General features: G+C 46.7%; 3 protein-coding genes and 5 non-coding genes across 8 annotated transcripts; 4 read left to right on the top strand and 4 right to left on the bottom strand.

The window, feature by feature from the left end:
- Positions 1-264: 264 nt before the first annotated feature.
- On the bottom strand, positions 265-1,600 carry Pdw03_1187 (LEA domain protein; the record flags this gene model as incomplete). Its single annotated transcript, XM_066099836.1, has 5 exons — positions 265-392; positions 450-577; positions 634-902; positions 972-1,225; positions 1,279-1,600. 5 exons carry the CDS (start codon positions 1,598-1,600, stop codon positions 265-267), a joined length of 1,101 nt encoding a protein of 366 aa, XP_065957563.1.
- Positions 1,601-1,900: 300 nt separating this feature from the next.
- Pdw03_1186 (Mediator of RNA polymerase II transcription subunit) lies at positions 1,901-2,839 on the top strand (the record flags this gene model as incomplete). The annotated part of the gene is made up of 1 exon (XM_014679434.1): positions 1,901-2,839. One exon carries the CDS (start codon positions 1,901-1,903, stop codon positions 2,837-2,839), a length of 939 nt encoding a protein of 312 aa, XP_014534920.1.
- Positions 2,840-4,086: 1,247 nt separating this feature from the next.
- Positions 4,087-4,176, bottom strand: Pdw03_tRNA134. Its single transcript has one exon. It is a non-coding gene; the product is annotated as a tRNA-Thr (tRNA).
- A 1,352-nt stretch (positions 4,177-5,528) lies between these two features.
- Positions 5,529-6,328, top strand: Pdw03_1185 (Allantoate permease; the record flags this gene model as incomplete). Its single annotated transcript, XM_066099835.1, has 2 exons — positions 5,529-5,536; positions 5,839-6,328. 2 exons carry the CDS (start codon positions 5,529-5,531, stop codon positions 6,326-6,328), a joined length of 498 nt encoding a protein of 165 aa, XP_065957562.1.
- Positions 6,329-10,063: 3,735 nt separating this feature from the next.
- On the bottom strand, positions 10,064-10,135 carry Pdw03_tRNA133. Its single transcript has one exon. It is a non-coding gene; the product is annotated as a tRNA-Thr (tRNA).
- A 1,017-nt stretch (positions 10,136-11,152) lies between these two features.
- Pdw03_tRNA132 lies at positions 11,153-11,224 on the bottom strand. Its single transcript has one exon. It is a non-coding gene; the product is annotated as a tRNA-Thr (tRNA).
- Positions 11,225-11,716: 492 nt separating this feature from the next.
- Pdw03_tRNA136 lies at positions 11,717-11,788 on the top strand. Its single transcript has one exon. It is a non-coding gene; the product is annotated as a tRNA-Thr (tRNA).
- Positions 11,789-14,739: 2,951 nt separating this feature from the next.
- Positions 14,740-14,811, top strand: Pdw03_tRNA137. Its single transcript has one exon. It is a non-coding gene; the product is annotated as a tRNA-Thr (tRNA).
- Positions 14,812-14,868: the final 57 nt, after the last annotated feature.

The following is a 14,868-nucleotide window of genomic DNA, read 5'->3' as shown; positions in this document are numbered from 1 at the left end:
TAAATATGGCTGACTTGATTTTGCACTAGTTAAACCCCCGTTCAGCTGCCCCAACGTGCAACGCTGCACTAATTCTGAGATTGAGCCCCGCCACCATATGCAATTGTTGGCGAGCACAGACTCCGCGGGGTTACTCCGAGAACTGCAACCTCACAAATGCCCCATCAGACGGAGATACGGAGATTTCGAAAGCTATGGATTGTTGTTGCCTAAAATGGGTTGTTTTCCTAGTTCATTTGCTATACGATGACATGCATTAATCCCTCAATCATCGACCTCACGAATCTCATACTCGAACATCTGGTTAGAAGGCACCTCATGCTCATTCTGGAGTTTCGCGGAACTCTCGGAACCCGCTGCTGGCACACGGTACTCGAATCGTTTCCCGTGCGCTGGCACGGATCCATCAGGCAGTGCATAAGGAAAAGGCAGATATTTGGGTAACAGACCTAGCTGAACAAGTACTGTCGCCTGGTCCCATGCAATGTGTTCATGAAACAAGCGATCCCCGCGGATGTTAACTACAGACGTGAATGGAACGCGAACATGCTTGCCCGTAGGAGGAATTCCGGGGATCCTAGGGGTAAAGACGTCAGTCGATTGCTCGAATCAATCAAAAACCAAAACGCTCACATCCAGTCCATCTGCGTCACATGAGTGAAGACAAATATAAACTCATCCACAATACGGTCAGTGCCAACTGTACGACTAATAAGCTCCAAAGCTGTGTCGTCGGGGTTGTTGAAGATAAAGTGATGGAGATAAAAGTGACTTAAATGAGCTCTTCCAATGCCTCCTGTCAAAGTTGGCACATGATTGACATAAGGCTCCGAGACCATTGTCGCCATTGTCTTTTCAACCGAGCGTGCTTCAAATTCATAATATGTGTGCTCGTCCCAGATCTTCTCAAGGTCAAAGAGTGGGCCACCCATGTACTTTTTAATAAATCCAACACACCGCGTATGACTTACTCCTGCGGTCGATAGCTTGAAATCCGGGTGGCCGGGGATTATGAAGCTGGGGGAGGATACGTCGGAGTATATGTGTATAGTTTGACCTTCCTTCTTGCTTTCCATTGGACTAGACAGCTGGAAAAGTGCTGACTGAAAAAAAGGAATGTCCCAAGAGTCGAAGAAAACTACTGCGATCAGAGCCATACCTTGAGTTAGTGCACCTTGCAGACCATCCTCGAATCGAGGAGCATAATCTTTCTTCGATCCATAGACTGATTTGAAATCAGTAGAAATTAGTGGAATAGTCAGGTTGGCGCTGCTGTACCTATCAATCCAACCTTTTCCTTCGCATCGCACTCCAGCCTCTCTATTAAGCCACGCTCAGCTTCCTGAAGAAGCTCTCGTACAGAAGATCTATCAATGACAGACTTCTCATCCACAGTAATCTGTGCCACCGTGAAGCTTTCCTCCGCCCATTTTTTGAGAGGCTCTGGATCAAGGGTCTTGTTGTCCCGCTGACATGTCGCGTAACAAAGAGGTCGTATGATAATTAGCCCTGGGCCGTGTCCACAGCGGGAGAGAGGTGGCTGGATGATCACATATGGACTCAGATCTACTTGAGTAGAAGATGCACTTGACTCTGTCATTTTTCAGTCAGACAGAATTTGGAAGTTGAGTGAAAGTGACATTCGAAGGGTTTCAAAGTAGCCGGGCGATCGTTATGTATACCCGAGGGCCTCTGTTACCCCCACTAAGAGGAGAAAAAGGGTCAAATTTAGCTGTGCAACAAATACACACTGAGAGATTTAAAAAAGCCAGAAATTCTTTTGTGTGATTATTGCGATCCTCGCGTTTATCTAAGATATTCCAACCCACGTGACCTGCCCTCGGAGCTCGATCCGTTCATTTCCACGCGCGAACTATTGTCCAAAGAGCACAACCCAACAATGAACGCACTTGTCCAGTCTGCCCTGACTGATGTCGAATCCAAACTCAATGCTCTTTTGACTAGCCTCACAACCTCCCCCACTGCTGCGGGAGCCCCTGCAGCAGCTGTCGCCCTGCTCGTTGCGGACGATGCACTAACCTCCGCCATTGAAACCCTTCGACAGCACCAAGAAAACCACGCAAGGATCCTTCGACTGCGAAACGAGGCACAGCAATTGGAGGACCGAGTCAAGGGTATCGTCAGGGATATCGAAGGATTCGAGAAAGAGATCCGCACAGCCTGTGGAGACAACGGTGATAGCGACAGCGATTTCGATTCTGACTCCGATGACGACCTTGGGGGAAAGAAACCATTGCTACGGGGAATCAAAGAGATTGACTATAAGTTGCTCTTGGATTTCGCGCGTCGCATCAGCAAATACAACCACGAAGCAGCAGCCGATGCTGCAACGGGCGCGTTGGAACGGCAGGAACAAGGAAATGCCCTCGCCGACAAAGATGTGACGATGACAGGAACAGATGGAAAACAACCAACAGAGGGCGCCGAGCCAGTAGCGTCTGTCACCAAAAACGCAACGCAGTGGTTGGACGAGTCCGCGAATGTTACGCGCCAGGTCTACATGCTGCCCTACCCGATGGAGGAACGGATCCGGATGGGCTTGATGGGTCAAATCCAGCTTACTGCTAGCAACGACCCCGAAAAGGAAGTGGAGCGGTTATTACGCGAAGCTGAGGGTCTTGGGGCCGCAGAACCGCCAGCACCGGTGGAACCCGCGGAAAGCACGAAACAGGCGGGTGAGGCTGCGAAGGCTGCAGTTCAAGCTGGATCATCCGCCGCCGGAATGTTGCGGGCGCATGCTTCAGCATTGGCACCGAAACCAAAACCCAAGGCGATGCTGGACCTTGATCTCTACGACCCCGACGAAGATGATGATTGAGTGTTTTAAAAGCGGGCGTTGCATTCGAATTTTACAGTGATACCAGCTATAATAGCATCAAAAGCCATTTAAGATTCTTTTCTTTCAACCAAGTTTGACTCCACATTGCAAATATTGATACGGCTATTGCATCTTATAGACCGAAGACTTGACCGACTTACTACATACGTAGAATGGGTGCCTAGAAACACCACAATGCTATCGATGATTTATTTAACATGGTTAGCTTGGACTTTTGGTTATCAACCACGAGGTGAGGGATTTGCGAAAGCTTTAGCATCAGACATTCTTGATAACAGTGACAGACACGAAAATCGAGCCGGCCACGGACTTGTAGCTGTCAACCGCATCTGTGCTGGTCATATCCAGAAGGGCTGCAACTTGGATGTCTGCCGTAGTGTATCCCATGAAGACCATGATCACCTATGCATCGATCAATCAGTTGAACACCCGCCGAGCAAGGGATGGCTGTATTCACTTTCCAGTCCAACTTACACTGATATATAAATGAAGTTATGAAATTGCCGTAATCGAAATCAAAACATATGGAAAAACTTCTGGCAAACACATCTCAGGTTCTCGAACGCCTTGATGAGGATCCCATCCGAAGTAAGACCATTGCTGGCGAATCCTATGAAACTCCCGATCAAAACAGCAAGCTTTGGATCTTTTCAACCCTGAACCCTGGATTTTTTTTTCTTGTATACGCCAAAAGCTCCCACGGAATCAAGATTAGCAGCGTCAATATGGTTTGACGCCTCCGACATATATTTGCCAACCAAAATGAAGTATTCTGTATCGCAGGATGAAATTTCCATTCAGGCTTCATTTAGTCAAATGGAACATGGGAGAATCCAGTGTTCAGTCCTAACACCGCTCTTTGAAGCTTCTTCTTCTTTCTGATTCTCTCAATATAAATTCCCATTAGTTAATGAGGGGTAGATGAACACACAGGGAGGAAATGAAGAGACTAGAGAGTTTTGCAATTCATTTTCTTGTGAAAGATCTAAAGAATCTTCAGGAAATCCCTTTGTTACATACTGCTTAGTGTAATGTCCGTATTGTACATTTTTCAATTTACAAACAGACATAACACCATGTATCATAGTGTGTCTAGGAGAAAATAACACATGTTGTATGAAATTGATCTGTAGAAAACTTGGCTTTGCGTTTCACATTCACGTGTCCCAAAGAATGAACCAAGTTATATTAATAGTGAGAACCAAAAAGAAGGTGTGAAAAAAGAATGCCTCCTGTCGGGATTGATCCGACGACATTATCATTTCAGTAATGAGATTACTTACGAGTGATACGCTCTACCACTGAGCTAAAGAGGCATCAACGAATCTTTAATAAGTTAAACTTGCACATGATTATGCGTGTTGATTGGTAAAAAGCACTAGTCTTGGACATCACACATGGTTATTCTTGTGTCTCAACAACCACGTTATGGTTTGATTTCGATGTAACTCAGCAAATCGCTATCGATAGGGGTTTAAAACACGGTATGTCAATTCCTATAAAACCAAAAGGCTGTATTACCAAGAGAATAAACATTCTCAAATCCCAGGCTAGATGGAAACCCCTATACAACCCTCTCAAGAGATCAAATTATAAGTTACAATTTGTAACTTATCGCACACACTTTACGTGTTAGAGTGACTAGCTCACACATGAAATTTTTACGTTGTGTACTAACCGAGAGAGATGAAACGGGGAGGTTTACATCCAACGTATTTCACTGCCGAGTGGTCCACTAAATTTAATACACTATATTCAAATTCATGTATTTCCACCATAACCTCATTATATTAATTTTAGGGAAATCAGAATCTCTCTAACTTGATGCCCTGGTTTTTAACACCCACAATATAGTTGGGAGCCCGTACAACTGGGTGCAAATCTGATAAAGGGCTGCTTCGCGTGGGGGTGGTGTCAGGGTGCGGGCTGGCAGGACGGTATGATAGGAGATGACTGGCAGGGACAGGTCGTAACAGATCAGATTCACATTGACAGGCAGGTACAGGCAGGGGCAGGCTAATATACAAGACGTAGCTCGAAGAGCTACAACAGGATCTAGAACTGAAGTTCAAGATAAACAGGTCGGAGATCACGTGTCGTGATCTTCCTTTTACTAAGCATTACGGTTCACACCGTGACAGGTGGTGGGGTTTTATTTAGAATCTAGTTTCGTAGCTAGTTTCATATATATTTTCGCATCTAGCTTAGTATCGATGCTAGTATCGATTTTAGCATTAAGTAACTAGGTTAGCATATAATTTCGTATCTAGTTTCGTAACAAGTTAAATAGCTAGCTTAGCGCCTAGTTTAGTACCTGATGCAATCAATAGTATATTCAGCACGTGATTCGCTACCTGATTTGGAGTAACTCGGTATATATCATGTGATTTAGTTATAACGTGGCTAAACTCACTAATAAACGATATCCATAACTTTGACGAGACTGGTTGCGCAATAGGCCTAACTATAACTACGAAGGTTATTATAAGGAGTGAATACTACGTTCGGAGGCCGGTTTTATAACCTAGAAACTGTGAATAGGTGATAGTGGTTAAATATACGAATGCTTCTAGATAGGCGCTTCCTCTATACATGATTTTTAAAGGTAAAGTTTTTATTAAATGATAGTTCAACGGCCTTCCGGATAATTAGCGTTTTAAAGTTAGTCATGTCACGGTGTGAAGCGTAATGCTTAGTAAAAGGAAGATCACGACACGTGATCTCCGACCTGTTTATCTTGAACTTCAGTTCTAGATCCTGTTGTAGCTCTTCGAGCTACGTCTTGTATATTAGCCTGCCCCTGCCTGTACCTGCCTGTCAATGTGAATCTGATCTGTTACGACCTGTCCCTGCCAGTCATCTCCTATCATACCGTCCTGCCAGCCCGCACCCTGACACTACGTAGCTCCTACCCCTAGGAGTTGACTGTCTGAAAATGTCTGAACCGCCCCGAAAGCCCCCGAACTGAACTCTGGTAGACCCGGTCCTGAGCAGACCGCTACCACTGAAGAACCGCCTGCTACCACTGAAGAACCGCCTGCTACCGCTGAAGAACCGCCTGCTACCACTGAAGAACCGCCTGCTACCACCGAAGAACCGCCTGCTACCGCTGAAGAACCGCCTGCTACCGCTGAAGAACCGCCTGCTACCACCGAAGAACCGCCTGCTACCGCTGAAGAACCGCCTGCTACCGCTGAAGAACCGCCTGCTACCACCGAAGAACCGCCTGCTACCGCTGAAGAACCGCCTGCTACCACTGAAGATCCGCCTGCTACCACTGAAGAACCGCCTGCTACCTGTAAAGTCCCGTCCGAGGAACCTGCCTGCACGACCAACTGGTCTCGAGAAACGAGACATTGCAGCCGTATCGCTAGCTGCGTGTGCTGCGTATGCAAGAAAGAAATACAGCATGTTCGCAATTACAACCGCGGACATCGAGACTGCACTGAACCCCAAGACCGACACTGAACCTGACCCCGTGTCTGCACTGCCTGAAGAGTTTAGAGACTTCGCCGAAGTGTTCTCACCCAAGGAAGCCGAGCGCTTGCCACCCCACCGATCATACGACCACAAGATGGTCTTACAAGAGGACAAACCCTTACCTTTTGGGCCCCTCTATCCCATGTCCCGAAATGAGCTCGAGGTCCTGAAAGACTGGATCGAAGATAACCTGAGGAAAGGGTTCATTCGGCCCAGCTCCTCGCCCGCTGCCTCGCCTGTTCTGTTCGTGAAGAAACCCGGCGGAGGTCTCCGCTTCTGCGTGGATTACCGTGCACTGAACGCAATCACTGTTAAGGACCGTTACCCGTTGCCGCTGACCAAGGAAACCCTGAATAACCTGAAAGGGATGAAGTTCTTTACGAAGATTGATATCATCTCCGCCTTCAACAATCTGCGAATTGCGAAGGGACAAGAATACCTGACTGCCTTCCGTACGAGATTAGGACTGTTCGAATCATTGGTGATGCCATTTGGTTTAACTGGAGCCCCCGCATCCTTCCAACGATTTATCAACGACACGTTACGAGAGTACCTGGACTGTTTCTGTACTGCTTACCTGGACGATATCCTGATTTACAGCCGCACGCGTGCGGAACACATAGAACATGTACGAAAAGTCCTCCAGCGCCTCCGAGAGGCAGGCCTGTTCGCAAAACTATCGAAATGCGAATTCTGTGTGTCCGAGACGAAGTTCCTTGGTATTATCATCGGTGAAGATGGTATCCGTATGGACCCCGACAAGATCGAAACGATCGTGAGCTGGAAAACACCGACCTGTCTGACTGATGTGCAAGCCTTTATTGGTTTCGGCAACTTCTACCGCCGCTTTATCAGAGACTTCTCGAAAGTCATCGCCCCGCTCGTGAGACTCACGAAGAAAGACGTCCGTTTCGAATGGACACCTGTCTGCCAGCTGAGCTTCGAAGCCTTGAAGAAGGCGTTTACATCTGCCCCGGTTCTGAAAGCGTTTGACTGGTCCAAGGAGATAGTCCTGGAAACAGACGCGTCTGATTTTGTCTCTGCCGGTGTACTGTCTCAGTACGATGACGCTGGAATACTGCACCCTATCGCATTTTTCTCGAAAAAACACTCCGCCGCCGAGTGTAACTATGAGATATACGATAAAGAACTGCTAGCCATAATCCGCTGCTTCGAAGAGTGGCGTCCCGAACTGGAGGGCACACCCTCGCCCGTGAAGGTCATAACTGACCACCGCAATCTGGAATATTTCACGACAACGAAACTCCTGAACCGCCGCCAAGCCCGATGGTCTGAATTCCTGTCCCGGTTTAACTTCAAGATCACGTACCGTCCCGGAAAACAAGGTGCAAAGCCCGACGCCCTGACCAGGAGGTCAGAGGATATCCCTAAAGAGGGGGATGAGCGCTTAGCGCATCAGAGCCAGACTGTTCTGAAGAAAGAAAACCTACAGATAAACGTCACAACACGACAGAGAAACGGAGTCACTACAACCACTCCACCTGAACTGCCAGACCTGCCAGAAGAACCGCCTGCTACCGCTGAAGTCCCGCCTACTATCACCGTTCCGCCCGACATTGCCGATCCGCCCATCACCGCTGCTCCTGAAACAAGAGTCCGATTCATCGAGAACAACCTGCCCGAACCACCATCTACGATCAAGGATTTACTGCTGGAAGCCTACAACCAAGATAAAGTAGTACAATCTATCCTGGAAGCGTTAGACAAGAACGCTAGCCGTCACCCTGAGATTACACTTGCCGACTGCGAACGAAGAGGCAACTACCTCTACTACCGGAACCGCTTGTACGTCCCTGACAACGATGAACTGAAAGCTGAAATACTGCGCCTGTGTCATGACAAGCCCACCGTGGGACACCCTGGCCGGTCGAAGACCTATGAACTGCTGTCCCGAGAATACTACTGGCCTAGAGTATACCAGTACGTGAGCGACTGGACCAAGAACTGCCATACCTGCCGCCGTATCACCCCCGCCCGAGAAGTCCGTCAAGGGATCCTGAGACAACTGCCCGTACCTGAGAGAGCCTGGCAAGATATCAGCATGGACTTCATCACGCACCTGCCCCTGAGCTACGGTTACGACGCCATCCTAGTCGTGGTAGACCGTCTGACCAAGATGAAGCACTTCATACACTGCAAGGGAACCTGCAACGCTGAAGAAGTCGCCCGCCTGTACACCGGTCATGTCTGGAAACTGCACGGCCTGCCGAATACCGTTGTATCTGACCGAGGACCCCAGTTCGTGGCCCAATTCTGGAAACACCTGACAAAGCGCCTGCGAATCACCAACCTGCTGTCAACCGCTTATCACCCGGAAACTGATGGCCAGACTGAACGCGCGAACGCCGTACTGGAACAATACCTCCGAGCGTATGTGTCCTACTTACAGGATGACTGGTCTGAATGGCTCCCGCTGGCCGAATTCACTGCAAACTCTCATTACTCCGAGAGCACCCGAGTTTCTCCGTTCTACGCGAACTATGGGTTCCACCCCCGCATCGGGTTCGAACCATCCCAGCCTGCCAGTCACCCTGCGACCCGAGACGCGGAAAAGTTCGCTACACGAATGCAAGAACTGACTGAGTACGTCCGCGCCGAGATACTGTCCGCACAAGCCCGATACGAAGAACAAACGAACCGTCACCGCGCCCCTGCCCGCCGATACCGTCCTGGACAACTGGTCTGGCTGAACGCCAGGAATATCCGAACCCTCCGCCCGCAGAAGAAACTGGACTGGAAGAACCTAGGCCCCTTTAAGGTCCTAGAAGCTATAAGTGCACACGCTTACAAGCTCGAACTGCCTGCTAGTATGAAGATCCACCCTGTGTTTAACGTCAGCCTGCTACAGCCTGCCGCCACGAACCCGGTAAATGGACAAGTTACTGAACCCGCACCGCCTGTCGAAGTCGAAGGACTGGAAGAATGGGAAGTTGAAGACATCCTAGATTCCCGCTGGGAACGACGAGGCCGAGGAGGCCCGCGTCTGAAGTACACCGTCAAATGGATTGGTTACGACGAACCCACTGAAGAGCCTGCTGAATACCTGGACCACGCCCGCGAGATCGTACGGAACTTCCACCGAAGATACCCGCACAAGCCTCGCCTCGACGGAGCTCGGCTCTAAGGGAGGGGGTACTGTCACGGTGCGAACCGTGATGCTTAGTTAGAGGAAGATCACGGCACGTGATCTCCGACCTGTTTATCTTGAACTTCAGTTCTAGATCCTATTGTAGCTCTTCGAGCTACGTCTTGTATATTAGCCTGCCCCTGCCTGTACCTGCCTGTCAATGTGAATCTGATCTGTTACGACCTGTCCCTGCCAGTCATCTCCTATCATACCGTCCTGCCAGCCCGCACCCTGACAGTATGGTACGTCAAATTCCCGCGCTAGTTGGGCGATGTGAGGCTTGTTAGCCTGGGAGAAGGCTTTGAATGCAGGCTGGATTTGGGTTTCCATTTTTTTTGGTTCGGTCTGACATCGTGGTGTGGTGTAAAATAGGTACAAAAGTGATAATAAATTGAAAATTTTGCGTTTGGTGGGGCGCACCAACTACCCAGGATGGGTGGTTGGGCGCTTGGCACGGTTATGTGCAATACACCGCGCTAGCAAAAACTAGCGTGATCTTGCCAGATCCACATGGACAGTACTCTGTCTAAGAGAGGGTGATAAACTGGACAAACTGTGCAAAAAAGAGCCAAAAATGCTCACACTCGGAGTCGAACCGAGGATCTCATGATTACTAGTCATGCGCTTTACCACTAAGCCATGCGAGCAGACATGTGAAAACAAGGACCGTTTTAGCCATTATACTCAACTCTGAAGTTAGAGAAATCTAATAGAAGGGTTTCGTTTACCGCCTTTCGTATTAAAAAAAAAAGAATTTTGAAGAGTGTCACGGTTCGCACCGTGACAGAGTCGTTGCGAAGGAAAGGCTTAGCTATATATTGCTCCTCGAATAAGTTTTGATTCTAGTAATCTACATATAGACGCCGAAGATATAATCGTCTATCTAAAGACTATTTTTGCGAACCCGAATCGACGTGCTAAAGCTTACACTATATACCATAAGTTAATGATAAAACTGAAGGATAGCTTTACCGATTTCCTAGCTGAGTTTATATAGCTTGCTGAAGAGGCTGCTATGATTGAAGAGAACTGTAAACGTGACTTATATTCGAAACTGCTATACCTACTCTAGAGATAGGTAATGTGTGTGACGATCTGGGAGGATTTCTGCCGGAAGTTTCCGTCTTGACGAGGTTTGTATTGTTTGATTGTTGGATCGTGACAGGACCCCATAAAAGGTTCCTGTCTCGCAGGTTTCTTTCTTTCTTTCTTCTTCTCTCTCTGTACTTAGTATTCTCGTTGAAATGCACTCTTTTGTTTAAAGAACTGGCTGGTAACACTACCCTCTCTCTATTGAATCTTGAGAAGATTGAGTACGAATTGGTGGTATAGTGGGTGGTTAAACTTAGTAAGATCTAGTTCCTGGACGCGTTTTAGGTAGGGTGCGTAGCTCGATGGTGTGTGTAGCTCACTGGTGAAACACGTCATTATAAGAACCTTTATCCGTTACACAACGGATTGTATATAGGATAAATCACAAAAGAAATCACAAACTAATTGGCCTATACCTTTTTTTAAAAAAAGTATTCAAACCCTCTGTTAAATGGAAGCAAAAAATCGAATTGCAAATATATATACAGTTGATAGACTGTTTATGAAGAAAAATCACATTGCTAGCTTTATTAAGCAAACGACTATCTTCTTTTCCAAGGCCAAAAAGAAAGTGCTCACACTCGGAGTCGAACCGAGGATCTCATGATTACTAGTCATGCGCTTTACCACTAAGCCATGCGAGCTAATTGGTGGAATGGATTGTGCCTTTAATTATCTCACGCCAGTTTGGTTTGCGCGTGCCAAAAAATTATAGGATTTAGCAACCACAGACAACTTGTGTCAAGAACACAAATGTTATGTTGGAAGTCATGTGAATTCTCTGTTTGTTCCAGTACTTTAGTCTGGCTAGTGCCTGTAAATAGTTTCTCTCTCTCCACGCATTAAGAGATTTTCCAGTTACATCTACAACTTCCTTTGTAGCCAGTACACCATCTCTATCAAGTTCAAATCTAGATGCATAGTGATAGATATGTTGAGGTGACATAAATACAAATGCACAGATTTGGACAGATAGCTCTTCCATATGGAGGTGCTAGAGCTTTCGGCTTTCCATCTTCAACGAGGCTTCATGAGCCGAAGGTAACTGATTTTTTTTGCATGGACGGACACGAATTTTGATCGTTCACAAAGATAGGCGTATAACCGCAGAGTTCGGAATTTTTGTCCACGCAACGGCTCGCATGGCTTAGTGGTAAAGCGCATGACTAGTAATCATGAGATCCTCGGTTCGACTCCGAGTGTGAGCATCTTCTTCTTTTTTTTTCCACAAAAAGCTTTGTGTCCAATTTACAAGCCACTCGCGTGGCTTGGTGGTATTGTTTTCACTTACGACCCCAAGTCCCGTCGGTTAAGTGTAATTTTCTTTTTTGTGTCTTGTTCTGACGGACTGCCTTAAGAGGATGCTTTGGATAAAGTGGAAGAATGCTGCTTACAATATAATTGCACTTGCATGTCAGCCCGCATACAGAACCCATGAGCCCGTCTATAAACTTTCTCCTCTCCCTTTTTGATTTAGCTTCATTCTCAAACAGCCATTCATCTGTCTCATATTTGGTAGCTTCGTAACTATACTTATCACCAAGGGTAAAACTGACAGGAATGTTGATCTTGTCAACCTTGGGAAGAGGTTCTCCGTTTGAGCGGTTTTGTTCCTAAAGCCCAGGCTAACGATATGATTCCCTCCCTAGCAGAACTCAGCCGCGTATGTAGTAAAAAGATACAGAAGATCCATTTTCTGATTAAAGAAGAGGCGAAGTTATGGTCACATTGGGCTCGAAGTGATGATGGAACTTGCCCTAATCGGTCTCCGGGCATGTCGCCTTAGGCAGAAAACACTCGCGGCCATAAATGCATAATCTACGTAACTGTTAGAGATACTAGAGATCCACGATGAATGTAGATGTAACTGGAAATCTCTTGATGCGTTGAGAGAGAGAGAAACCATCTACATGCTATGACTGAGACTAAGTACTGGGAGCAAACAGTGGTGGTCACGCGACCTTCCAACAGTAACACTGTGGACACAGGTTGAATTTGTGGTGCGTTAAATTCGCAGGCCTGGAGCGAATTTGCGCTCTCGGTCCGCTTTCCAGATGGGAGACCAAGCGACTAACAACTGAGCAAATGAGAGCTAGGATTTTGACCTAGAAGCCGATGAGTCAGTCCAGCGATTTTCTGATATTGTCTTCTTAGTACCATAATGGCGCATTGAACTACGAGGCATCACGATGATCTGTCGTTCATTTATTTTCAATCTAGTCTCGAAGTTTATGAATTGATGCTTTAGGGACTCTCCTGGCTGTATTGCCCTAACCATGGATTTAACAGAATCTACCAAGTTTCACAGCCGGCTCTTTGATGCACCCATATCCGGGCATGTAATCCAAACCATAAGTAAGAGGCAGACCATGTTAACCGCATTGTTTAGCTCCAACCCTACTGACTCTACAGCGCAAACGATTCTAGCTCGCATGGAAAAAGGTCGATTAGCTTTCTTGTCAGACCTAGAGTATCGTTGATCTTACCAACTCTCAAGATGCGATCCGAGAATTTTGCCGCATGAACATCGGGATGACAAAGCTTCCGGCTAGGAACAGAAGACCAGCCAATGAAAGATTAAGCCCTTCTTGAACAGCCAGATGAGATCTTCTGGCGGTGAAGTTGAAGCTAGCAGAAGTTTCGCCCAGTAGCCTCGCTGTAGGTGGATTGGTGACCGGGTAGATCCATGAGATGCAGCCTTCTATCAACTTTCTTTCCCCGTATCTAGGACTCTTCAATCATGAAAACTTACCCAGCAAACAAAATCAGAGCTGTTTTCGAAGCTGACCAGGAATTTACTCTCGAGAGCCATATGGTACTTGACGTGGAATGATGGAATAGATGAATGAGATGTGTCTCTGGCTGAAGGTTAGTCATGTTTATGTGTCTAGCGTGTGTACGGATATGTCCCTACCAGTAATGCGTATTATCACTACCCCCAAAATGGCCACTTCTCAAAATCGGGGCATTACTATATGTGTTTCCCCACAGCCTTGGTACTTTTTAGAAATTTAACACACTGTTAGAAGTCACATGATTTCTTTGTTTGCTCCTAGTACTTAGTCTAGCTAAACCTGTAGATAGCTTCTCTCTTCTACAACGCATCCAGAGATCTCCAGTTTCATCTACAGCTTCATTTGTAGACTGAACATCATCTCTCTTACATACCAATGGAACAGAATATCTGTCTTGGTGACGTGGAGATAAATCTCCGTACCTTCATCTCTTTTAGGGCTTCCGATATTGACCAATCTAAGCTTAGTCAGTTTCTGCTGGAACTGATATTACTATAATTATGAACATGCTCAACTACTCTGATTGAGGCTTTTTTGAATCTTCCTTCGCGTTTGGGTCAGCGCATCATTGAGAGCACCCTCAATTTTTTAGCGGGCAGATCTCTTCAATGATGGCCTTGGTAAATTTGCCAAGCGCTAACGGTTTGGACTTGTTTGGTCGTCGTCATCATCATTTTCATCCGTGATATCTGAGTCGAGCTCTTCGGACACAATCTCTTGAATGCTACATTTTTAGGGATATGTGCGGCATATAGCCTTCAAGTCCCCCGGAAACAGTATCACTTAAATTTTGTTGTTTGGGTCGGTGTCGGCTTTAGCGATAGATCGAATACAATAGCAGTTTGAACAGACTGAGAACGTCGGCATATTTCTTTAAACTAGTGCTAGGAGGTAGAAGACAGGTCCCTTGCGACTTCGAAAGGAAGTTTCAGTATGAAAAATACTGGTTTCCTCTATGGTGATATCAGAAGAGCGAATGTCGTTTACACCTGCCGATGTGTTCGAGTGGATGATAATCAGCTCAGTTCGAATACCAAAGCTTGCCATTCGTAATCTAGTTCATAACATGCAACTAGCTGGAGTGTTTCTCAAGTCCTCATTGCAGGCATCTGATCAAGAGACATCTATTTAATACCCGACGACCCAAATATCTTATAATCATTGAAAGCTTGCCAATTTCCTCCTTACTAATATTCCTTCAATTCTAGAGACTCCACTCTAAGCACCCCGTCCGAATCGCGTTCTTTCCCTCGCCTAGTGCGTGCTACAACCAGAGACAGAGCTATCGAGGCTATGGAGAAATAGTGAGATCCTCTTCTTTTTGTGATATGTAAGGCCACACTGGGAAAAGAGTCCACCAATCAGCTCGCATGGCTTAGTGGTAAAGCGCATGACTAGTAATCATGAGATCCTCGGTTCGACTCCGAGTGTGAGCATTTTGTTTTTGACCTTTTTGTGCACAGGGCATTTTACTAGACCATGATAAAAGCCTT

Source organism: Penicillium digitatum, chromosome 4, assembly GCF_016767815.1.
Source record: "Penicillium digitatum chromosome 4, complete sequence".
Classification (NCBI taxonomy): Eukaryota; Fungi; Ascomycota; class Eurotiomycetes; order Eurotiales; family Aspergillaceae; genus Penicillium; species Penicillium digitatum.
Note: the sequence above shows the minus strand (reverse complement) of the source record. Positions and strands in the feature narration are given on the sequence as shown.